We start from the raw sequence: 25,660 nt of genomic DNA, 5'->3' as shown, positions 1-25,660 counted from the left end.
GAGGTACAAACAACTTTCAAAGGCAACAATATTTTTTAAAACAGTTTACAACAAAGGCAGAATTAAAATCAAGTGTTCAATAACTTACAGTAGATGGATGTAGCACCAATAGTTGCCCTTGAGTGATGCTAACCAAATGTTGCTTTCAGTTTTACTGGTGTAAATCCAGAGTAACTCTACTGATTTTACTATTAGTTTTACACTGGTATTAGTTAGGCCAGAATTTGACCCTATGTGTTTGTACAGTGCCTAGCACATACGAGCTCTGCAATACAAGTAATAAATAATAACATTCTTCTATATGAGATAGATTAATAATTTGACTCCATGCATTGGAAGAAGTGATTTTTTTACCCACGAAAGTTTATGCCCAAATAAATCTGTTAGTCTTTAAGGTACCGCCGGACACCTCATTGATACAGACTAACATGGCTACTCCTCTGATACTTAATCATTTGTGCTACTAAATTTTGACTACCACTTACAAAGAACTGTCAGAGAAAGAAAACCAACCAAATCTACATTTAAACAAGCAACATGTCCCAATGCCATGCTGTCATGTGTCCTACCAAACATTCAGGTTCCTTAAATGTCCTGCCTTCTAGGCTTGCATGATGCAGATACCTTCATCATGATCTGTATTTTCCTGTGCACAAAAGCTATGAAGGCAAGTTCTTCATTACTTCATAATGGTCCATACTCCTTTTTTATTTATCTTCTTAAAAGATTAACTATACAAGCTGTTCAGTAACATAGCTAATTTAGAATAGTGGTTAATTTTGTCTTCCTTTTCATTTATTAACAGGCCTATTTTCTTGGTAGTAATTCTTTCTCCTTATTCCCTTAAGCTAGCAGTAACTCATACTTTTTTTGCCCTTATCTTTTCCCTGCAAGTCTTATAAAGAGATATATAGCAGAAATAAGAACTTTAATATCAGAAATGAATTAGCTAACAGGGTATTTACCTGAATAAGGTTTCTTGCAGTTTTACTCTTGGGAAATCTTGGAAGCTAAAGTCGAGTTATTCTTGTGTTCAGGCCCAATATTTTAAGTGTGTTTTATTATGTTGTTGACTTTTGTAATAAAGGATAATACTGTTGCTTGGTGACTACAGCAGCCTTCCAAAGTTTGTGGATTATTTTGTCATAATAATAATAATATAGCTGCAGGCTTTTTAAACCAACTTGGGTGTACTGACAATTTATGCATGCCTACAAACTTGACCTTGCCATATGTAAGACCCAGACATCCCATCTTCCTTCTTTCTGATGAATTGTCTAGCTATATGAGGCCAAATACATTCTTGGTACAATTTCATTGAATTTGGCCCATGATGTATTCCAGAAGACCAATGATATTGAATGGAAAAGTATTTCTGCAATACCTTTATAACATCCCAGTTCTGAGAGCAGCAGTTGGTTTTTCTTGTTGTTCATAAGTATTAACTGGTTGCTTGTATGCAATTATTCTGAACACAATCAGTGTCTTGTATTGACTGTGTCTGAGGTGCTAACATCATGTAAGCCTGGGGCTTTAAAATAATTCAAGCTGCTATAGTAACATGTTAAACACTTTTAAACTATTTGTTGCAGGTGTTTTTTAATCAGTAAATTTTTAGCACAGTTGGCAGGATTATAAAATATGCGATATACATTGTGATTGTTTTTCTTTTAAAAAGAGAAACTTTATAAAGTCAGCTTCAATAAATGATTTGCCACAACAGTGAAAGATCATGAAAACTAGTTAAAGCCCATCACAGAAACACTCCCCTCTAGAAGATACACTCATACAAGAGCAGAATGGCACTTAGAAGCTGATGCATGAATCTTATGATCATACATAGAAAAAGACTACTTTTTTTTCCCAAGAGCATGGGAACCTGGTTTATTGTGTTCATTCTTAATCACTGACAAACTTCAGTTTAATTGTCAGGCCTCCCAAAATCATGACACTGGCTTAAAAATCATAAGATTTAAAAAAAAAAAACTTTTTATTTGCCTTCTGGTTTGTGAGCCTTTAGAGTTCCCCTTTTCAAGCTTTTCTCTGCAACCATGATGGCTAAAATCCTTTTTTTTAAATGACACCTGAAATTCTCCTGGTAATTAAAACTCCTGGAGTTGCGGTTTTCAGACAAAAATCAAATATTAGGAGAGGTGGCAACAACAGCAGTGCCCCAAGACAAATAATAATAATTGAAACATAATGAAATAAACAACACACATTCACATCTCAGATGGGGGTGGCCTGCTCTGTGCATTGCAAGAGTCATCAAAGTGGCACAGGTGCTTTCCTGGGTGGCAACGGTGCCTGCCCTGAGTTAGGGTGAGGTGACTGCCCACACCTTGCCTTAGCCTCAGAGCACGTGTCCCAATGCCTGGGACATAAGGCATCACCTCGAGGCCAGCTCCCCCTCGTCTGTGCCATGGCACCAGCTCTAACTCACAGAACTCAGGTGAGAGACCCTGGGCAGGCCCACCCCAGGGTGAGTCAGAGCTGGCACCTGGGCACAGAACAAGGGGTGGTCCAGCTCACATCTCAGCCTGGTGCAGGTGGGGGGCAGCCCTGTGGCCGCCCCACCTCTGCCCTGTTGGCACCAGCCGCCTACACTGAGTGCGCTGGGCGCGAGGGACCTGAGCCCAGTCCACAGCTCAGCAGCACATGGGCTCTGCCGGGGGAGGAGTGGGTTGGGGATGGTAACAGCGGAGGGAGGGAGCACGGAACGGCGAGGGGGCGGAGCCATTCGCTCAGCCGTGGCAGCTGCTTCCCCTCCCTGGCGGTCGGGCGCGTCTTCCGGGTGGGATTGTGAAATTGTGGCCGCGTGATTAGTCACGAGCTCAGGCGCGCGCTTCCCGGATGATGTATGAGTGCAGCCGGCGCGCGGCAATGGGGTTCAGCGCGCGTCAGGCTCTCCGCTTCCTTCTTCTGCTGCTGCCGCCTGTGTCCGGGGCGGCGGGCGCGGGTCTGGCTGCGCTGCCGCTAGTCGTCAACACCTGGGCATTTAGGAAAGCAACGGAAACAGGTGTCGCTGGCTCCGGGCTTTGCCTCATGCTGCTCCGGCAGGGCTGGCCGGGAGCTGGGGTGGGGGTGGTTGTTGGGGGCGCTGCCGCTCTTGCTCTCCTTCGCCCCTGTACAGCGCCCGGACCGGTGCAGCCTGGGGCACTCCCCGCAGCGCCTGGAGTGCAGTGGTGTGGCGTGGCTGTGACTCAGTCTTGCACTGCTATCCTTGATCGCGTAGGGGAGGCTGGGCAGCAGGGGGAGATGCTGTTCTGGGGGGTAGTTCAGGTATTTAGAAAACATTTGGCCCTGGTCCTGCACGCCGGTGTACTGATAGAGCTAGAGATGGGATTTGTTTTTTCCTCCCAGTGGTGGTTTACCTAAATGGTTACAGTTGCTGTGGATAGACTATCCCAAAGAAGTCCCTAAGCCAACGTCTCCACGTTTCGGGGGCCAAACTAGTACTGGTAGTGTTCAAGCAATAGGAAGTGAAATTATAAATGCCTCAAGTATCAGAGGGGTAGCTGTGTTAGTCTGAATCTGTAAAAAGCAACAGAGGGTCCTGTGGCACCTTTAAGACTAACAGAAGTATTGGGAGCATAAGCTTTCGTGGGTAAGAACCTCACTTCTTCAGATGCAAGTAATGGAAATCTCCAGAGGCAGGTATAAATCAGTATGGAGATAACGAGGTTAGTTCAGTCAGGGAGGGCAACACCTCAACTGCTAGCAGAGCACCTCACCCTCCCTGACTGAACTAACCTCGTTATCTCCATACTGATTTATACCTGCTTCTGGAGATTTCCATTACTTGCATCTGAAGAAGTGAGGTTCTTACCCACGAAAGCTTATGCTCCCAATACTTCTGTTAGTCTTAAAGGTGCCACAGGACCCTCTGTTGCTTTTTATAAATGCCTCAGTTAAACACAGGGGATGGGATGGTTTCCTATGGCATCTGGCCCAAAGTTTAAATTTTATTAAAAGCTTTGCAAACCAAAGAGTAACAGGAGTGTTTCTATGTTGTTGGCTGTAGCTATAATAATAATAATAATAAAAAAAAAAACCACCATTCCCCCCAATAGCACACGATTAGGAACCTACACATAAAGGTAATTTGTTTATTTTCCTTTTTGCATTTTCTCAGTTTGGACCATAAATTGGCACAAACTTGAGTTTTTACATTACTTTCACTTCTAATAATCTGAATAGATAGTAAAAAGTGTGCTTAAAATATATATATTAAAATTCAGTGTCTCTTCAGAATCCATCCCCCCTAATTCTTTAGACAGCAGCATTTCTGACCATTATCAAATTTTCCTTTACTCTGTTTTACCTCTTTTAGAAGGCATATATGGCAATTTACAGATAAGATGTGTATTGTTGACTCCTACTGTCACCCACAAAGATAGGAATAACTTGTAGAGAGACATTTAGAAAATGCACCTAAGCTAGACTACCGTAGTTTTGATATGAATTCTTTCTTGTTAGTTAACAGAGTTAAAACCTAATTTTGTCAGCAGTGAAAGATCTCACTTGCAATATACGGCTCTGCTTCTGCCAACACTTACCTATATGCTTAAATTGATTACTTTTGAGTAGTCTCATAGAAACAATGGGGGAATTACTCAGAATAGTAGTTTGGGTATGCTGTCAGCCGTGTATAGTGGAGATCAAAATTAGGGTGACCAGATGTCCTGATTTTAAAGGGACAGTCCTGATTTTTGGGTCTTTTTCTTATATAGGCTCCTATTACCCCCCCCCGCCCCCAGACCCGTCCCGATTTTTCACACTTGCTGTCTGGTCACCCTAGTCACAAGGGAAAATGCCAGTATTAGGTCAGACTGTCGAAACTTGGCAAACACTTACAAATTGGTGGTATATCCTATAGTTAGATTTAGCCAAACCAGCAAGGTAAATATGCTCCTGGGTCACTTACTAGCTCACCATAAAACCACTGACAGTCTAGCTCAGTGGTGGGCAAACTTTTTAGCCTGAGGGCCACATTTGGTATGGAAATTGTATGGTGGGCCATGAATGCTCACAAAATTAAGGGTTGGGGTGAGGGCTCTCCTGGGGGTGTGGGCTCTGGGGTAGGGCTAGAAATGAGGAGTGCAGGAGGGGCTGTCGGCTGGGAGTGGAGCAGAGGGGTTTGGAGTGTGGGAGGGGGCTCTGGGCTGGGGCAGGGGGTTGGGATGTGGGGCAGGTGAGGTCTCCGGCAGGGGTGTGGGCTCTGGGGTGGGGCTGGGGATGAGGGATTTGGGGTGCAGGAGGGTGCTCTAGGCTGGGACTGAGGGACCTGGAGGGCGGGAGGGGGATCAGGGCTGGGGTTGGGGATGCAGGAAGGTGCTCTGGGTTGGGGCTGAGGGGTTCAGAGGGCGGGAAGGGGGTTGGGGCACAAGAGAAGATCAGGGGTGCAGGATCTGGGCGGCGCTTACCTCAAGCAGCTCCCGGAAGCAGCAGCATGTCCCCGCTCCGGCTCCTATGCGGAGGCGCAGCCAGGCTGCCCCGTCCACAGGCACTGCCCCTTCAGCTCCCATTGGCCATGGTTCCTGACCAGTGGGAGCTGCAGAGCCTGCATTTGGGGCGGGGGTAGCATGCGGAGCCCCCTGGCTGCCTCTATGTGTAGGAGCCAGAGGGGGAACAAGCCACTGCTTCCAGGAGCTGCATGGAGCCACGGTATGTGCGGAGTGGGGCAAGCACCCAATTCTGCTCCCCAGCCAGAGCTCAAGGTCCGGATTAAAAGATCTGAGGGGCCAGATGCGGCCCGTGGGTCGTAGTTTGCCCACCTCTGCTTTAGCTAGTCTTCTTAGTGCCACAGTCACATTTACCACCCAGACAAACTGTACTATTGTGCTGAAAGGTTATTAAAACCAAAAATCACCACACGCTGAGTTTTTACAGCCCCCAAAGCCAGTCACTTACCACCAGGTCAAGGTACACTTCAGATCTCCCCAAATACAACGCTGCAGCCAATCCTTTAGTAAACGAACTAAAGATTTATTAACTAAGAAAATAAATGAGTTATGCAGTGGTTTAAAGCAGGTAAATTTAAATTCCGGATGAATTAAAGTGTGTAAATCCAAAATGCTAGTAGGTATGTTATATCAGATAGTTTTTTATAAGTCTCTCTGGTTTGCCCAAATAGTATCAGGGACCTCAATCCTTTGTTCAAAATTTTCCGTTGTCAAAGTTCAGTAGTCCAGAGGTATAGTAGGAAAGAAGAAAGAGGTAAAAGGTGCTTTTTGTACTTGCCTTTTATATCTTGACCTCCCTTCTGGAAAAATTCTAGCTGTTTCCTAGCTTCATTTCGTAGGTGCAGGCTCAGCCGTTCTTCATATGAACTGTAAATTTTGCTTGCACCTTTTGTGTGCTATTGCTAGGGTGTCTTCACAGCTCCTTTTGTTATTCCTGAAGGGCTAACCTGTGGGTGCTTCTGAGACTCACAAGAAGTTTGAAAAGCATCAGAGGGTCCTGTGGCACCTTTAAGACTAACAGAAGTATTGGAGCATAAGCTTTTGTGGGTGAATGCCCACTTCATCAGATGCAAGTAATGGAAATTTCCAGAGGCAGGTATAAATCAGTATGGAGATAACGAGATTAGTTCAATCAGGGAGGGTGAGGTGGTCTGCTAGCAGTTGAGGTCTGAACATCAAGGGAGGAGAAACTGCTTCTGTAGTTGGATAGCCATTCACAGTCTTTGTTTAATCCTGATCTGATGGTGTCAAATTTGCAAATGAACTGGAGCTCAGCAGTTTCTCTTTGGAGTCTGGTCCTGAAGTTTTTTTGCTGTAAGATGGCTACCTTTATATCTGCTATTGTGTGGCCAGGGAAGTTGAAGTGTTCTCCTACAGGTTTTTGTATATTGCCATTCCTGATATCTGACTTGTGTCCATTTATCCTCTTGCGTAGTGACTGTCCAGTTTGGCCAATGTACATAGCAGAGGGGCATTGCTGGCACATGATGGCATATATAACATTGGTGGACGTGCAGGTGAATGAGCCGGTGATGTTGTAGCTGATCTGGTTAGGTTCTGTGATGGTGTTGCTGGTGTAGATATGTGGGCAGAGTTGGCATCGAGGTTTGTTGCATGGATTGGTTCCTGAGTTAGAGCTGTTATAGTGCGGTGCGTGGTTGCTGGTGAGAATATGGTTAAGGTTGGCAGGCTGTCTGTGGGCGAGGACTGGCCTGCCTCCCAAGGTCTGAGAAAGTGAGGGATAATTGTCCAGGATGGGTTGTAGATCACTAATGATGCGTTGTAGAGGTTTAAGCTGAGGACTGTAGGTGATGGCCAGTGGAGTTCTGTTGGTTTCTTTTTTGGGCTTGTCTTGTAGCAGGAGGCTTCTGGGTACACGTCTGGCTCTGTTGATTTGTTTCCTTATTTCCTTGTGTGGGTATCGTAGTTTTGAGAATGCTTGATGAAGATCTTGTAGGTGTTGGTCTCTGTCTGAGGGTTGGAGCAGATGCGGTTGTACCTCAGCGCTTGGCTGTAGACGATGGATCGTGTGGTGTGTCCAGGGTGGAAGCTGGAGGCATGAAGGTAGGTGTAGTGGTCGGTGGGTTTTCAGTATAGGGTGGTGTTAACATGGCCGTCGCTTATTTGGACTGTGGTGTCTAGGAAGTGGACCTACCGTGTAGATTGTTCCAGGCTGAGTTTGATGGTGGGGTGAAAGCTGTTGAAATCGTGGTGGAATTCTTTCAGGGTCTTCTTCCCATGGGTCCAGATGATGAAGATGTCATCAATGTAGCATAGGTAGAGAAGGGGTGTGAGTGGACTAGAGCTGAGGAAGCGTTGTTCCAGGTCAGCCATAAAAATGTTGGCATGTTGTGGGGCCATGTGGGTGCACCAAAGAAGTTTGAGTTACAAACACATAGCAAAATGTCAAACTCCATATCCAGTATTGATACACACATTATAACAAGATAACAATACACAGCAGATTATAAGTTTTTCAATGATACCGTACAAGGTATATTTTATACAAGATTTATCACAATTTTGCAAAAGTGGTGGTGACCATATTAGAGTAGTCGATCCCTTCCCCATTATACAACATCACATATGCACATAAATATTTGCAGGATCTGGGCCCATCTCCTAATCCTGCCATTTGTTCCAGAGGGGAGGATCTCTGCACCCATGTGGGAATCCATTAACTTCATTGTGGCTTCACATACACTCAGGGCTCTGACCCCATGAAGCAGTTTGCATGATCAAGGTCTGTGGGACAAGTTCAGCAGAGCCATTTGTGTTGACTCACATAAAAGGCTTTTTTCAAGCCACAAACTAGATCTCAAAGGATAGATGACAGAGAGGGAGCAGGGAAAGAGATGGTTATTTTTAGTGCTGCATAAATATTGTTTTAAGTTAGTTTGTTTTTTATATATATACTTTAAACACTGTTAGGTTTAATTTTGTGCTTGGCACATTTTAACTATGGTTAATTCTCTCTGAAATGGCTCTTAAGAAATGCTTTTAATACAACATTTTCCTATTGTATATTAAAAAAAATCTTTAAATATGCCATGATCCTGCATAGCTACACAGACTTAATTTATCAGAGGGGTAGCCATGTTAGTCTGAATCTGTAAAAAGCAACAGAGGGTCCTGTGGCACCTTTGAGACTAACAGAAGTATTGGGAGCATAAGCTTTCGTGGGTAAGAACGTCACTTCTTCAGATGCAAGTAATGGAAATCTCCAGAGGCAGGTATAAATCAGTGTGGAGATAACGAGGTTAGTTCAATCAGGGAGGGTGAGGTGCTCTGCTAGCAGTTGAGGTGTGAACACCAAGGGAGGAGAAACTGCTTCTGTAGTTGGATAGCCATTCACAGTCTTTGTTTAATCCCGTTCTGATGGTGTCAAATTTGCAAATGAACTGGAGCTCAGCAGTTTCTCTTTGGAGTCTGGTCCTGAAGTTTTTTTACAGCAAAAAGACTGTGAATGGCTATCCAACTACAGAAGCAGTTTCTCCTCCCTTGGTGTTCACACCTCAACTGCTAGCAGAGCACCTCACCCTCCCTGATTGAAGTAACCTCCTTATCTCCACACTGATTTATACCTGCCTCTGGAGATTTCCATTACTTGCATCTGAAGAAGTGAGGTTCTTACCCATGAAAGCTTATGCTCCCAATACTTCTGTTAGTCTCAAAGGTGCCACAGGACCCTCTGAGACTTAATTTAGACTCCATGTGGGTTTGGATATACCTGTGTGAAAGAGTTTGTATGTGTGGCCTTAGTGCCATTCACGCCTTGGAGAGAAGGAGTGTTTTAATTACACAACAGTAAATTATTGGTTTTTTTTTTACTTAGTATATGAAATACGCTATAATTGTGGACACTATAGCAACAACTCCTCATTCACACAAATATCCCATCACTTCCCATTCAGAAACATTAGCCAATTATACAAAAAATGATGACTTTATATTCTGAATAATACTTTCTCTAGATTTCACCTAAGAATAACAACATATTATACAGTTTACTTTTACCTGCCATACTTGGTGTAGTTTCTTGTGTATTTGTTTTTATAAATTTAAATGAAATATTAAACAGTAATTATTTTAACTTACCAGGTGTTTGTGTTGCTTACAGCATGGTATACCTTACAGTCAGGAGGCTCTGAGCTGGATGCAGTAGAGAGAGGCTGTGGTCAGTGTGAGACTGATCAGTGTGATGGAAGTGTGGGGTTTGGAGGAAGTCCAGATGAACATGGAGAAACAACATTGGATGCCATGATTATGGATGGGTAAGAAAGTTACTTGGAGAAGAGAATAATCCTAAGGATTTTTAGTACAGTTCAATATGATGTAAGCATTGTTATATGTCCGATGCCATCATGTTGATGTGTTCAATAAACATTAGATTGCACTCAAACTCTAATATTGATGTGTTCATGGGTACAGTAGAAAGAGGGAAATATCCAATCAAGCAGGGACTAGATTGCCATGGCACCAGGATGTTTGGAAGCTAACTAAGCATTTTTGTTGCAATCCGACATTAATTTCCGATAGCTTGATTGCTAGATATGGGAGCTAAGGAATGCGTATGGAGTTCCTGGGAGTAGAGTAGAGATTCTCCCTGAAAATGAAGCATAATGCACAGCACCTATATGACTGTTTGCCTGAAGAGGCAGAGAAAGGCTTACTTCTGCAGGATTGGGATATCTGAAGGTTTAAGCATAATCTTAATAGAGGACCATTTGCTCTTTAATTTCCATACAAATTTTACTTTCATGACAATTCTGTGTTATGTCTTTTAGACCTTATTCATTGTTTAGGTCTGGCCTACACTTGAAAGTCCTACTAGAGTTACTGGTTTGCTTAGGGGTGCAATTATTTATACCTGAAATACTTACACTAGTAAAACTCGAATATGGATGCATTTATATCAGTACAAAGATGATTTCAACCAGTACGGTATAATGTACCTCTATACTGATATAACTGCTTTCAGGGATGTTGTACTCCTTTAACTATACCAGTATAGATAAAATGGTACAACTTCTTACTGTAGACAAGCACAAAGTGTATATAGCAAAAAATATGTAATTGTTTTATTATCCTCTGTTACTGTTTAATATATGCACACCTTAAATATTTCTCACTTCCATATTCTTCTTGTTTCAGCAACACCATGGAAGTTGGGGCAGTAGCAGATCTCAGACGTATAAAAAATGCTATTGGTGTAGCACGGAAAGTGATTAAGCATACTAAGCACACATTATTAGTGGGGGAGTCAGGTAATTATGTACTTTATTCAGTTATTTCCAATTCTTACCCTTGTCTTAATTATCACTATACAATAAGGAGACTTACGATAGATAAATCTTGATGGTAGAGGAATCCCCCACATATATATTAAGTAATTGAAAAGCATTTATCCTTCTTTAAGTTTATTAAATATCTACAATTATCAGGGTTTTTTATTCTGCTATTTCTGCTTGAACTAAAACAAAGGGTTTTGTATTCCCTCTACAGATCCAGCTGCAACTATTAACTTTTAATGCCAGAGCTGTTTTAATATCACTGAAAATACAGATACTAAGTGAAGATGTTTTGACATAAGACACTATATAAATGGAAGCTGGTATATGCCAATATTTCATTTAAAATACAAGGGAAGCTTTACTAAAAAAATTAATGGCAGAATTTGGTACCTAATTTTCAGAGTAGCAGCCGTGTTAGTCTGTATCCGCAAAAAGAAGAACAGGAGGACTTGTGGCACCTTAGAGACTAACAAATTTATTAGAGCATAAGCTTTCGTGGGCTACAGCCCACTTCTTCGGATGCATATAGAATGGAACATATATTGAGGAGATATATATACACACATACAGAGAGCATAAACAGGTGGGAGTTGTCTTACCACCTCTGAGAGGCCAATTAATTAAGAGAAAACAAACTTTTGAAGTGATAATCAAGGTAGCTCAGTACAGACAGTTAGATAACAAGTGTGAGAATACTTACAAGGGGAGATGGATTCAATGTTTGTAATGGCTCAGCCATTCCCAGTCCTTATTTAAACCGGAGTTGATTGTGTCTAGTTTGCATATCAATTCTAGCTCAGCAGTTTCTCGTTGGAGTCTGTTTTTGAAGTTTTTCTGTTGTAATATAGCCACCCGCAGGTCTGTCACTGAATGACCAGACAGGTTAAAGTGTTCTCCCACTGGTTTTTGAGTGTTTTGATTCCTGATGTCAGATTTGTGTCCATTAATTCTTTTGCGTAGAGACTGTCCGGTTTGGCCAATGTACATGGCAGAGGGGCATTGCTGGCACATGAAACTGCTGAGCTAGAATTGATATGCAAACTAGACACAATCAACTCTGGTTTAAATAAGGACTGGGAATGGCTGAGCCATTACAAACATTGAATCCATCTCCCCTTGTAAGTATTCTCACACTTGTTATCTAACTGTCTGTACTGAGCTACCTTGATTATCACTTCAAAAGTTTGTTTTCTCTTAATTAATTGGCCTCTCAGAGGTGGTAAGACAACTCCCACCTGTTTATGCTCTCTGTATGCGTGTATATATATCTCCTCAATATATGTTCCATTCTATATGCATCCGAAGAAGTGGGCTGTAGCCCACGAAAGCTTATGCTCTAATAAATTTGTTAGTCTCTAAGGTGCCACAAGTCCTCCTGTACCTAATTTTATTTCAGAATTCATTTTCATATTTATTGAGCACAGTCATTGTACTTTGCAATTTAAAAACATATATGAAGACTTTCTGCCTCAAAGAGCTTTTAAATAAATCAGGTACTGTACAGCTTGGCACAACACACCACCTAGTGATAAATTCTATAAACAGTGGAGGTTTCATCTTCTTAAGGTAACTTAATACTTTATTGGTGGATTAATATCTTTAAACTTTATGGAAGAAATGTTTCTAGGAAGACTTTGAATAGGGAATGGAAGATTAGTTGGCTTAAGGGTTTTTTAAGTGTAGGGGGTTGCATGGAGGAAGTCATGAAGGCAAAGATGATATTTAAAAAGAGGTGACGTGGTCATTGATAGGAGAGGACGATGGATTTGGCAGTAGCATTTTGGATGGAATAAAGAAAATGAGACAAGACAAAGATGACAGTTGCTGTAGTTGATGCGAAGACTTCTCTAGGTCTGGAAAGGGAGGGCTGGAGTTTGAGATGCTTTACAGACCCTTTTGATTTGACCAGGAGGCGGTCACTAGTGGCTGTGGTAAGAGGAGTATCAGTAGCATACAAGTATCAGGCTTGCATCTGAAGAAGTGAGGTTCTTACCCACGAAAGCTTATGCTCCCAGTACTTCTGTTAGTCTCAAAGGTGCCACAGGACCCTCTGTTGCTAGTAGCATACAAGGGATCCAGGAAGGGAATGAGTAGAGTGGGAAGTAAAGAAAGTCATAGTAGACTTTGTGCTTCAAGGCGAAAGAGAGGTTTGGGATGGGGTAAACTAAAAGATGTTTGGGAATAGCAGAGCAAGCTAGAATACCAGGAATGAAGTCTGAGAATGACTGAGAATAAGGGAGGTAGGTTTGAAGAGCAAGTCAGAGGGGGTGACAAACTTCAGTGCCATGTGTCAGAAGGGTATAGAAGATGGAAGGGGGGAAAAACAAATTCTTTGTGAAGGAAGTTGGAATGGTCATACAATTTTCTCTGGAAGTGCTCAGCAGGATGAGAGCAGGAATGTTGGAAGCCAATATGAGGAGTTACACTGGGAACTGGTAAAGCAAACACTGATGGGAGAGGATAGCAGACTCACTAGAGTGTGGACTTGAACATTAAAATCAGTGGAGGAGAGGAAGGCAAATTTCTGTTCTACACAAAGTATTCGAAACAATTTAAAAAAAAATTGTCCTTAAAATGTGCTTAGATTGAATGACTTCTTGTAAGAGTTGTTCTACAGGATTGTTTCTGCTTTTTATCAAGCTATATAGTCAGATACCCGCATTCTACATATTTCTGCTCTTGTTTGGAGAGTAAAAGATAAAAACATTTGAAACTAGGATAATCTCCTTAATTTTTCTGTCTGCACAGGGGTTTTTTTGTTTGTTTGTTTTTTGAATGATTGACAGAAAAAAGAACACAACCATGCCCTTAACTGTTAAGCATTATATAAAATGTACTGTAATTGATGGTATTTTAATGTGTGGAAAGTACAGTATATTGTTTCTGGCACTAAAATTTTAATGGGAATTCGTGTTGCTTTTGGTTTTCATTATTGAAAATAATTGAATCTTATATTTCTGACTTCCTAAACAGTCCTCAGAGTCCTTTTCAGTTTAAGTGACTCCAAATTATCTCAGCTAGGGAGTATGAAAGATGCTTTTTTTTTTTTTTACGAAACCATGCTACCTTAGTGCACATTGCCCAACAGCTCCATTTCCTGGAATAAAAACAGGCTACAGAAGTCATAAAAGGAGGATCAATAAACATGAACAATCAGACTTTTCTGAGCTCACTTGCTCTCTTACTAGGTTACTCTAGATACTGAAATGTTGGTAAACATTCAATAACTTAACTATCGCTCATCAAACTCCCAATACATGTGTAGCTTTAGAAAAGCAATACAAAATTAACTACTAAATCAATTGAAAGGTTTTTTTTGTAATATTTGGATAAGCGGAAACTCCTAAGAATCTTATAAAACTATGTATTATGTTCACATAAATATCTAAGGATTCAAGCATGGAAAGTATTGGTAACTTACAAATTTGTAAACAATTGTATCTGAATTTGATTTCTTCCAGATTGATGATGCCAAAGATTACTATAACTAAAAGATGAATGAATAGAGTTTTTTCTGTTTTGTATTTTTTTTTCAGTTCATTTACTTTGCATTTGGTTGTGCTTTGTGGCAATTGTTTTCATTTCTTCTCCTGTATAGACAGTCAGTTTCCCCTGCTATTGATGTTTGTTTTTCACACAGTAACAATTATAAAAAAAAAATTAAGAAATAAATAATCAAATTTATATTTTAGGAAAGTGTGATAGTAAAGCCACATAAATTGTCAGAGGTATTCAGGGGCAGGTATTGATATCTGAGTCTTTCTCTGCTTACCTCATATTTTAAAAATGTCTAGATATCAAATTGATAGTGTTTTTGTAATTAATTTGCTATTTACAAATTTTTGCTTGCTTAAATTAAAATTTTCCTGTTACACATAGCACAACCTTGGATTTGAATGGTATTTGTCCTGTTTGAAAAGTTTTGCTCCTTTTGTACAGCAACATGTCTGAAGAGAAAGCTCTCTTATCATAGTCATAGAGAACGTATTTAAATGAAGAGACAAAAAGACATACTAGAAGTGTGGGATATAGTGCCCTCAGTAAAGGAGGAATTGGAGATTGATGATATATCAGAGATTACCCTGATATACCGTTTGTCTAAGGAACTATATTCTGTAGTTTCAGGGGGATGAGCTATATATAAACTAATATATCATCTTGATCATAACATATATTGTATGGTAAATCTAATGTACTCATGCTACAATATTGTTGAATTTGTCTTTTTGCCTGTTAAAGCCTCACTGTTTGCAGAAAGCATGGGATTTCCCTGTGAAGATTTAACCACTCAGAATTCTCTTTCAATATATTTAAAGTGGCTTAATCAAAACTGTCAGCCAAACTACTGGAAGGTACAGTATAATTGTTTTATTTTAGAAATTAGATCACACAACATTGCTTGTTACTATTGACTTGTTAAAGAAAGAAATACTTCATATTAAAGGAACAAAGAATGTTCCATTAAACATTTAAAAAAAAATCCTGGAATTCTTGCTCACTTGATATACTTGGGGATTGGAAGCCTGTTTGCTGCCTGATTTGTAGAATTATGTTAACGTTGATGTTAGTACAGTGATTTTTCATTTCTGAATTTGGGAGAAAATCCTAACCCTTAACAACAGAGGATGATTTCTCAGTGAGGCATGAGTGCAGAAACTTAAAATTGAGTCTCTAAATGAAATTCCTTACTGGGAATTAAGGCCTTGGTTTTGCAGGTATTTAAGCACATGAGTGACTTTTACGTATGGAAGTAGTCCCATTAAAATTATAGGGACCATTCATAGGCTTAAGTCTTTCCAAAATTGAAGCCTAAATTGGCAGCTGTAGATGATGACAAACGTAAGTTAGCATGTTTGTCTCTGTGCACAGACTGTTACATACTTGCAGAGCCCACGCATCTGTAGATTGTGTTGTCTTTTTTGTATCTGAAATGTGGTGGAATTGAGACAGTTTAATTTGGTACATACTCTCTTGCCTGTTCATTTACTTGAAAAAGTGTCCTGCCTAAAGTATTACTTTTTAACCAACTTTAGTCATCCTAAGTACAGGAGTCTTACTTTATCTCTTAGTGTGGTACTAACAGCAACTTTGTTTTTGTGGGTTCTTTATCTTGCTGAAGAATGCAAACTTGTTTTGACCAAAGAATGAGTCTTGTGATTGTTCTGCTACTTTTCTCTAATAGGCACTATCAGATTAACAGACCCTGTATCACACATTATTGAAAGCCAATCAGTGCATCTCATAATAATAGCCATAGCTTTTGTAACTTCAGTACAACTGTACATTAGATATCTTAAAATATTGTACAGCGGTAGTTATATAGTGGAATTTAGATTTTTGTTGAAGTCGTTTGTTTAAAATGCATCTTTATTGAAACATTAAAGACTCATGTGAATAAAATATTGATTACAGAATGTAATACCAGATGCTTCAAAATCCTGTGGACCATACAAACAGGCTAAACAATTAAATAGTGAAGAATGGATCAACTCACAGAAAAGAATAAATATTCATAATCATGATACAATTGGTAACTCTCTTTGGTTATTTTATGCTAAAAGATGTATTCATTTTTTTGCTTCATGATCAACTCAATCTTACTGAGTTCAAATAAAAAATATTTCAAACTGGTAGTATACCAGATGTACAGCACCATTTTCAAGTGTGTACTACTTACACACATGTTCTGAAGGAGTTGATTGCAACTCCTTAGTCAATTTAGGATTTGTAAGTCAAGAATCTATTTTAATCTTTCCTCTACTTTTTAACCTCTGATTTGAGCAACAGCATTGTTTGCAAATTGGTATGCTTAAAATAGGTTAGGAGTAATATTCTTGTAAAGACTTCCATACTTTACTGGTAAAGCTTTTTTGTTGTTGTTGTTGTTGGGTCGTAGGCAATTCTGAATGTTTATTAAATTATTTCTTGTATTTCATGATTAATTTTTCACATGTTGTTGGCATAGCAGACATTCCAGAACTGCAGACTTCAGAGATACATTTCCAAACTCCTCAGTACAGATTATTTATCTATATTTTGTCAGTTAAATTTTGTCTTCTGCATTTTGGACTGGATCTTTGCCAACTTGGTGATTGATTGTCATGCAAAAAATCTTCAAAATTTTCATTACCAAAGAATTACCACTTAAGTGCTGAGACGCACACAAATTCATCAAAGTACTTAAGAACATGTCTAATTGACTTCAGTGGGACTACTTACTGCTTTAAGAATCTTTCTGAATTGAGGCCTGAATTACATAACTGCTTGAAGTAAGGGGGTGCCAAGATTGGTGGGTCACATGTTGAATGGTATGTCACCTCTTCATTTGTACTTGGTTAAGGTAGTTAAACTTTATTAATGTATTTTAGAGTGTTTATGTTTGTACTAGAGGCTTTTTGGACTCTTTGAAATTTGGATAAAATAAGCACTCACTAGAGAATTTAAATTATACTTATAATTGTTTTACCAAGAATGATTATATATGGCCCAATTTTCAAATGTTTTAAAATACCAATATTTAGGTCCCTCTGGAAATGACAATTCAGGTGTAAAACTTCATTTTAAAAATAGGGCCCTTACAAGGGCTATAAAAATATGATCAGTTTTCATGCTGCTGAATTGTAACACTGATGTTTTAACAAATATATGAGAAATTATTCTTGTTAAGCTTCACCATTATTTAAATCTATAGGCATGATTGTAATTGGTGGTTCCGGAAATGTTGCAGTGGGGACATCTACAAATGGTGCAGTCCACAAAATCCAGGGGTTAGTATTTGTAGTTTGAGAAAAAGGCATCTGTTATTTGTAATCCTTGATTTCATGTAAGTATCTGTGTAGGTGAGGTGATATTTTGCTTATCTGAATGATCGTGTTTATACAGGGACTAGCACAACAGGGCCCCATTTTTTGGTGGGTCTTTAAAGTGCTGCTGCAATTACAATTTTTAGTGGGTTGTTTGTTAAACTTTGTGTATAAATATAGTAGAAGTTACTTTAGGCCTGCTTTTTTCATTTTTTAAATGGGAGCAAGAATAGGTTCTTTATGAGCATTGTCTAAAGAATTTGTGGATCTAGGATTACCCCCTGTATATTTGATGTTGAATTGAGTTTGTTGCTTTATGCTTGTAATAGCCTTTAAACGCTTTTTTTTTTTTAATATATGATACGTGACACACATTTTCACTCTTTAAAGTTAAAGAAACTTTAAAAAACTCATGTCAATGATAAGTTTGATTTGGTCTGACCCAATAAATATCTCCAGAACTTTAGGAGTCACAACAGGATCAAGGAATGAGGGCTTGTTTACACATGGACCTATTCAGGACCTATTCCTGAATAACTCTGTATGAACTCTCTTATTCAAGAATGAGTGCCTTTTTCCAAATTTGCCTAATCCACCGTGGAAGTGGACTAGGTTGAACCAGAAACCTTCTGGATCTTGAAGGAAGAATACTGTGGAACAGTCATTATTTCATCAGGTGGTTTTGCTTTTTTCTTGGCAGTGTGTTGGAGTGTCTAAGTGTCAATCCTTGTTACTGAGAGTAGAGTGCTCTCATTGCCATGATGTAAGATTAGGAGTTCCTGGAGTATGAAACTGTAAAATCCTGGTGCGTTCTCACTGCTGCTATATATTTATTTATCGAAACAAGAACCCTGTCTAAGAATTTGCCTGTAAATATTGGGTCTAGCTCTGCTCTGGTACACTGATGCAACCCCACTGGCTTCAGCCAGGTTGCACAGTAGTGTAACTGGGACCAGAATTTGGCCCATTATAACTAACTGTCTTCATTTTAACTTGATGAGTTTCTTTTCCTTCCTCTTTTTAGTCGTGTAGGGGACTCGCCAATAGCTGGAGCTGGAGCCTATGCTGATAGTACAACTGGAGGAGCGGCAGCCACCGGAAATGGTGATATCATGATGCGCTTTTTGCCCAGGTTTGTCCCTTTAGGGAAGATTGCTTACATTTTTGCCAGAGAATTCCTGTGAAACAAATAAAAAAATAAAGTGTTGAATTAATAAAATTATCAGTTTTATTGGTTGCTTAATATATTTGGCCATCTCTTGCTTTTTTATTCATGCCAATCAACATGGCCATAAAAACCAGACTAGCCCCACATCCTCTGTTACAGACAACAAATCACTTAACAATTCTTTAACATGTTTTCTGTTACCTCATTGCAATTCCTGTGAATGTTGCCAAACCTGGGCTTTGACAGAAGGAATGAGTGGATTCTGGATGTAAATGCACTCCAGCAAAAATGCCTTGTGTCTTACACTCAAGTTTCAGTAGTGGGAACAAAACACTTCTTAAGTGTTAGGAAGAAGAGAAAGTGGTATCAGAAGTGGCTGTTTTCTTCACCATTGGAATTGTATATTGTCAGCATCTTAATTTGCCTGCGCCTTTTCATTTCCAAAAATCTGGGTGTCTGAATTTTGCAAATGGTCTTGATGGATAGCCTCAAATAGAATACATTACAGTACTCCATTCTGAAGGTTACAGAGACATTCATATTTACAATAGAATTCACAGCAGTGATCCAAACTATTCAGGCAACTGAACTGCCTACTCTAAAACTCTGACAACACAAATTAGTGCCTGCCACCTCGTATTCCCTTGTAAGTGGTGTAGACCTCAGTGGATCTTGAGCTACTCCAAATCAGTCTTGAAATAAGAGTGGACATTGGCATAGTTCATTGAGTTATTTTGAATGTTGAGAAGCTAGCTATAGTGCTACATTGATTTCAGCTCACAAGTTAATCGTTAAGATGCTAAGTCATCTTTTAGGCAGCCTGAAGAACTGGTTGCAAAAGCTTGAAAAAGCAGTGCTTATACATACCAGTTTTGATAAATGATTGGACTAGAAGACTCTGTCTATGTCCTTTCTGTTTATGTCAGTGTGCTTGTTCTTGTGCAGATTGACAAGGGCATATAGTCTACAGTGGAATAGCTCTGAATTGTCAAAAGTTCAGAAAACAGTAATTATTTTGCCCCTTGTTTTTTCACTTCTGAAATGTTGATGTATGGTATAAGTTAATGTCTCAAAATATCAGACGGGTAGTCGTGTTAGTCTGGATCTGTAAAAAGCGACAAAGAGTCCTGTGGCAGCTTATAGACTAACAGAAGTATTGTAGCATAAGCTTTCGTGGGTGAATACCCACTTCATCAGACGCATGCGAAGTGGGTATTCGCACACGAAAGCTTATGCTACAATACTTCTGTTAGTCTATAAGCTGCCACAGGACTCTGTCTCAAAATGATTGACTTATGACGAAACAAACTATGGATATAGCTCAGGTGAATAGATAGGTTTTTTTGGTAACTTGTATCTCTGTGACAGAAGATATGGAGTCCAGAAATAAGGAACTTCCCAAAATGTGATAGTACTCTCCTCCAAAGTGCCAGATTTGAAGCTCATTCACTCCATAGTTGAGTTTTTCTTATTGTAGCAAGACATAGTGGCTTGATATGTTCATGTTTCTTGAAAACAAAACAGAATACTCTTTTAGGCCCATGTTGTACTGTTACACAAAATTGTTGACTGAGATTTTGCATTGTGGAAATGTAGAACTGGTCAGCAGTATCGTTAGTCTAATGATATTATTATGTGTTATGTATTGTTACTATTTATATGAAGGTATTTAAGTTTGGTTTGCATTTAAAATAAAGCACCTTTAAAAAAGAAAATGCCTTTGATGGCTCCCCAGTAAATCTGAGACAACTTTAAAAAAAAAAAATCATTAATGAGGAAAAGCAACAATTCAGCAGTTCTTGGAGACTTCAAGCAGGAAGGAGTTGATCAGTAGCTTAGTCTCCAATTTTGTATTTTTGTTCCAAAGTAAATTATTTTGCTGTGTTCATATTAAGCGGACATGCAATTGATTGAGTTCTGATCTATCGTATTTTAGAATGTCTATTCTGATTATATTGAGTCACAATGAATAACACTTCTGATTTGTTTCCTAAATCAGCTATCAAGCAGTGGAATATATGAGGACAGGAACAGATCCAACTACAGCTTGCCAGAAAGTTATTTCCAGGATCCAGAAGTATGTTCCATACTTCTTTGGTGCTGTTATCTGTGCCAACACAACTGGAAGTTATGGTATATCTTACTGTTTTATTTTGTTCAACACAAAGAACTTTGACACAAACGAGTGAAACATAGAGGTGGATTTTAAAGGAGCAGACTGCAACTTTTTTTAACTTTAACCAGTGTTGGGGGCTGGAGGGAGCAAGGGGACTGTTCACTCTCACTATCAAATACCAGGCATTTTATTAGGTCCAGAGGTATATGATTAAATGGTATCCTACCAAATACCATTGGTGAATCAGGTTGGCCCTCTTCAGCCTAATATCTAAGATTTGCACAGAACTTTCCTGGAGGAGTTAGTAAATACTCGAAACCATTTACAGCCTCAATTTGTTGTAAAAGGTTGTGTATAAAAAAAAAAAAGCCCAAACTTCTTTGGGACATGGCATAAGGCAGTCAGAATGTGTACACAGCTTCGAAGGAATCCAAGATCAGCCATTATGATGGGCATCTCATTAGTGAACCCTTAGATCAGTAGAAAGTAAAATTTGCTGATCAATATGGCTTATTGGGTAGACTGGTTGTTGTATATCTTTGCTCTTACTTCCCACAGTTCTGTGTTTGAGAGATTAGAGTTGTAGGAACACATTACGCTCATCAGTATTAAAATATGTTTTTTTCTAATTTACATTACTAAGTTTATTAAGTGCACTACACTTGTAATGAGAACACTGTTTCCACCTGAAAAGTAAAATGCTTTTGAGAAATCTCAATGTTGGGTTAAACAGATTTTAAAAGGAAATTACACCATTGTAGCAGAATTAATAATTGAATCTTTAGAAGATGAAATATGACAGACATACTAATCCTATAGGGAATAGGCAAGTCACTTTTGTTTCTATTTTCCTTTCCCAGGTGCTGCCTGCAATAAAGTTCCAGGATTCACTCAGTTTCACTTCATGGTTTATAGTCCTTTGCTAAATGAGCCATCTGAGCAAGTTGTAGACTGCATTTAATTTTTTCTGTACCATCTGCATTTACAGTTAAATATGAAGGAGGAAAAGAAGGCTGAAAAGGCTCACTGACTGCCATTTTACAAAGTGTTTGCAGTTTCCTTTTGCACAGATATTTGAGGAAGAGTAATGTATGTGGAGATAGCACATATCTCTCTCCTTTTTTTAATGTATTTTGTTTTATTACCATGTCACCAATATGTTAGTAAACTTGATTTGTAGTTTCTCAAGATAGCAAACTAATTTATTAATCTGGCAGGTTATTTCTAAATTCTGGTGGGCAAGTTGGCTTCGTCTACAGGATGAACCAATTTTTTTTTTTTTTTTTTTTTTTTTTTTTTTAGATACTGTGTAGAGATCCAAAATATCTACTAATGATAAAGTGGGATTTCAAAATACTCTGCTGGTATATGTTGATGACTATAGTTTAAAATGGGAAATGCCTTTTGGAACCAGTCTCAAAAACAGATGAAAGTTTGTATGACTGTTGTACCAAGAAGAACTGGAGAACAATTTCTCCATGACTGCATGGAGAAGCAAAAGCTTCTGCTTTTGTGGTGATGCTTCATTGTTCCATGATGTTCAGTCACAGTGATGCAGTATTACATTGCAAATGTTATCCTCCAGTGTCAGGAAATTACTCTATTTTGTGGCTTTTTGTGACTCAGGTACATTATATCTTCACTCCCTCCTTTCTTCTTTTATTTGTGGGAACAAATGGAGATGTTTCTTACTCCCCTTCCAATCCCAAAGTGTTGGGTAGGATCCCAGCAACCGACTCATTTTCCGAAGATGGTTTCCATACTGTGCTTCCCTTTTCACTTCGCATGTTGTGTTCTGTCAGTGTGGGCAGTGCTTCTGTGATCAGCACTCCATTGCTGCCTAAGCTCAGGTAAAGCATCCATCAGATGTACAGATTCCGAGCCCACAGGAGAACTGTGGTTAGAATAAGGCTGATTTTTCTGTATTAAATCTTTCACTGGCCATAATTTATTTTTGTAAATCTCTTCATTTTAACAGACCTTTTTGGCAACTGAACCCCAGATTAATAAATTAGAGGTGATAAGTAACAGCATGGATTTGTCAAGAATAAATCATATCAAACAAACCTGATAGCTTTTTTTGACAGAGTAACAAGCCTTGTGGATGGGGGGGAAGTAGTAGATGTGCTATGTCTTGACTTTAGTAAGGTTTTTGTTACTGTCTCGCATGACCTTCTCATAAACAAACTAGGGAAATACAACCTAGATGGAGCTACTGTAAGGTAGGTGCATAACTGGTTGGAAAATTGTTCCCAGAGAATAATCATCAGTGGTTCACAATCATGCTGGAAGGGCATAACAAGTGGGGTCCCACAGGTATCGGTTCTGGGTCCGGTTCTGTTCAATAACTTCATCAGTTATTTAGATAATGGCATAGAGAGTACACTTATAAAGTTTGCGGATGATACGAAGCTGGGAGGGGTTGCAGGTGCTTTGGAGGAGAGGATTAAAATTCAAAATGATCTGGACAAACCAGAGAAATGGTCTGAAGTAAATAGGATGAAATTCAATATGCAAAGTACTCCACTTAGGAAGGAAATATCAGTTGCGCGCACACACACAAAATGGGAAATGACTGCCTAGGAAGGAGTATGGTGGAAAGGGATCTGGGGGTCATAGTGGATCACAAGCTAAATGAGTCAACAGTGTAACACTATTGCAAAAAAAAGCATATATCATTCTGGAATGTATTAGCAAGAGTATTGTAAGCAAGACAAGAGAAGTAATTCTTCTGCTCTACTTCGCGCTGATTAGGCCTCAACTGGAAAATTCTGGGCACCACATTTCAGGATAGATGCGGACAAATTGGAGAGAATCCAGAGAAGAGCAACAAAACTTATTAAAGGTCTAGAAAACATGACCTATGAGGGAAGATTGAAAACATTGGGTTTGTTTAGTCCTGGAGAAGAGAAGACTGAGAGGGGACAGGATAACAGTTTTCCAGTACATAAAAGGTTGTAACAAGGAGGAGGGAGAAAAATTGTTCTTCTTAACCTCTGAGGATAGGACAAGAAGCAATGGGCTTAAATTGTAGCACGGGCGGTTTAGGTTGGACATTACGAAAAACTTCCTAACTGTCAGGGTAGTTAAGCACTGGACTAAATTGCCTAGGGAGGTTGTGGAATCTCCATCACTGGGGATTTTTAAGAGCAGGTTGGACAAACACCTGTCTGGGACTGTCTAGATAATACTTAGTCCTGCCTTCAGTGCAGGGGACTGAACTAGATGACTTCTCGAGGTCCTTTCCAGTTCTGATTCTATGAAATTCTTGGAACTGTCCTTCTGATGCCTATGTATGGAAATACAGTACTTTCTCCCATGTTTCCTCACTAGTCTTTATGTAAAAACTTATACTGATAGGTCACTTGTCTGTGGTCTTTGGATGTAGACAGTACTGCTTGAGATGTATAGATTTGTTTTCTTTCTTTAATTTACTAATCATCAGTAATCTGTCACAATTTAGGATGCACTACAATAATGCTTATAAAAATACTTCTCTTTATACTGGCAACAATTTTAGCTTGGGGTTTTTCAGCTGCTATTTATTTGTTCAGTAGTGTAATAAACTGTACTGTTTTCTGTAAACTTTTCCTAGCCACAAGCTGGCTGCCACTTCAAATATATCACTCCCTTAGTAACTTGTTACTTTTCTTGTGGTTACTTCAATTTTTTATAAATCAGTTTCTTCTCCCTGCTTTCTCAGGTTGTGATAATACCTTTACCCATAGATGGCGCTCAACTATGCCCATTTGCACAAGGTTTTAAATATTTGTTGGTTCTTGCAGCATCAGTTTTCTCCATTTAATTAGAATTTTCGTATCCTCAGCCTGCCACTTTGTATTGAAAATTGAATTATGAAGTTCAGTCAGTTCTCTCTGCAGGATGCTTAGTAAAGGGAAATGCTTCCTTTGTCCTTGTTCTGCTCTCTGCATTCCCTGCCCCCCACCCTACCTCCCCACACACACCCTTTGTAGGTTACACCTCTAAAGGAGCAATTGCATGTATACAATGGAATTTATCTTTAGGGAACAAAATTATTTGAGTGCCTAGCACCCTGAGAAAGTGCTATTTCTCATTTCTTCTCCTACTACATCTCATTTGCAGATACCAAGTCTTATTTATAATGTACTGCCACATACTGTGGTTCTTTCCATAGATTTTTGAAGATCGGTTTTAAAGGATTTTTGATCTTCCTTCTAACTTGGCAGGCTTGCTGATCAATTTATTAAATCAAGAGCTTGAGATTGATAAGGAAATGTAAAAGGGAAAAAAGTTAAAATGACCATATCATACTATAAGTATTTTAATCAGCTCTGTTTACTTGAGTAAAACCATTGGGTAATGCAAGCTTACTTTAATGTATCTTAATTAGTTTTTTGGAGTCCTTGTATACTCTGCATTAAAATGGTTGTTGCCTTATGTTCTGAGTTTCTGTGTTTTTAAAAGCTGGAAAAGCTTCCTGACAAGAATGGCTGTTGTTTTTAATGACATGCTATTAACTGTTCTGTTGATGAAGTTCAATTTGGAGGATTCATTTCCTTCACTAGCTGTTGAATGTGGATGAAAAGATGCTTTAAGAACACTTGTGGAAGGTTTTCATGTGTTTGAATTAACTCTACTCAGAATGCTTTTCCTCTGTAAAAGTGTCAGTTCTCTGTACATCTTGTTAATTTTTATGCAAACAAGTAGTCAAAGGGCTAGATAAACGATAGGTCATAAGCAGGTAAGGCCAACATTTAAGCACAACTTTGATCTGGAAAACCCCTGCTCAGCTGCTGCTTAACTCTGTAAGTACCTAAATTCCCTAAGTGCCT

The 25,660-nt window shown here is 39.2% G+C and overlaps 1 protein-coding gene and 2 long non-coding RNA genes across 5 annotated transcripts; 1 reads left to right on the top strand and 2 right to left on the bottom strand.

Moving 5' to 3' along the window:
- Nucleotides 1-788: 788 nt before the first annotated feature.
- On the bottom strand, nucleotides 789-5,474 carry LOC122172345 (uncharacterized). Its single transcript, XR_006172577.2, has 2 exons — nucleotides 5,427-5,474; nucleotides 789-3,266 (listed from the first exon to the last, which is right to left on the bottom strand). It is a non-coding gene; the product is annotated as an uncharacterized LOC122172345 (long non-coding RNA).
- Nucleotides 2,806-25,265, top strand: AGA (aspartylglucosaminidase). Of its 3 annotated transcripts, none has more exons than XM_005304167.5 (9): nucleotides 2,806-3,019; nucleotides 9,586-9,739; nucleotides 10,620-10,732; nucleotides 14,999-15,111; nucleotides 16,172-16,289; nucleotides 17,451-17,526; nucleotides 18,587-18,694; nucleotides 20,730-20,863; nucleotides 21,707-25,265. In XM_005304167.5, exons 1-9 carry the CDS (start codon nucleotides 2,854-2,856, stop codon nucleotides 21,805-21,807), a joined length of 1,083 nt encoding a protein of 360 aa, XP_005304224.1. In that variant the 5' UTR covers nucleotides 2,806-2,853; the 3' UTR covers nucleotides 21,808-25,265. The 3 variants fall into 3 exon arrangements, with proteins under 3 accessions (XP_005304224.1, XP_042698017.1, XP_065452763.1); XM_042842083.2 differs by lacking the exon at nucleotides 2,806-3,019 and adding an exon at nucleotides 5,368-6,033; XM_065596691.1 differs by lacking the exon at nucleotides 2,806-3,019 and adding an exon at nucleotides 6,597-7,529 and having other exon boundaries at nucleotides 9,567-9,739.
- LOC135983691 (uncharacterized) lies at nucleotides 7,313-12,331 on the bottom strand. The gene is made up of 2 exons (XR_010601438.1): nucleotides 12,141-12,331; nucleotides 7,313-11,149 (listed from the first exon to the last, which is right to left on the bottom strand). It is a non-coding gene; the product is annotated as an uncharacterized LOC135983691 (long non-coding RNA).
- Nucleotides 25,266-25,660: the final 395 nt, after the last annotated feature.

The sequence above is a fragment of the Chrysemys picta genome, chromosome 5, assembly GCF_011386835.1.
Source record: "Chrysemys picta bellii isolate R12L10 chromosome 5, ASM1138683v2, whole genome shotgun sequence".
NCBI classification, from domain to species: Eukaryota; Metazoa; Chordata; order Testudines; family Emydidae; genus Chrysemys; species Chrysemys picta.
The sequence above is the reverse complement of the archived record's forward strand: the minus strand, read 5'-3'. Positions and strand labels throughout refer to the sequence as shown.

Coding starts and splice junctions, on each gene's coding strand:
- AGA (XM_005304167.5), top strand. CDS start 2,854: ATGATGTATGAGTGCAGCCGGCGCGCGGCAATGGGGTTCAGCGCGCGT. Junction 16,290..17,450: donor TCATAATCATGATACAATTG/GTAACTCTCTTT, acceptor TTAAATCTATAG/GCATGATTGTAATTGGTGGT. Junction 20,864..21,706: donor CAACACAACTGGAAGTTATG/GTATATCTTACT, acceptor TTCCTTTCCCAG/GTGCTGCCTGCAATAAAGTT.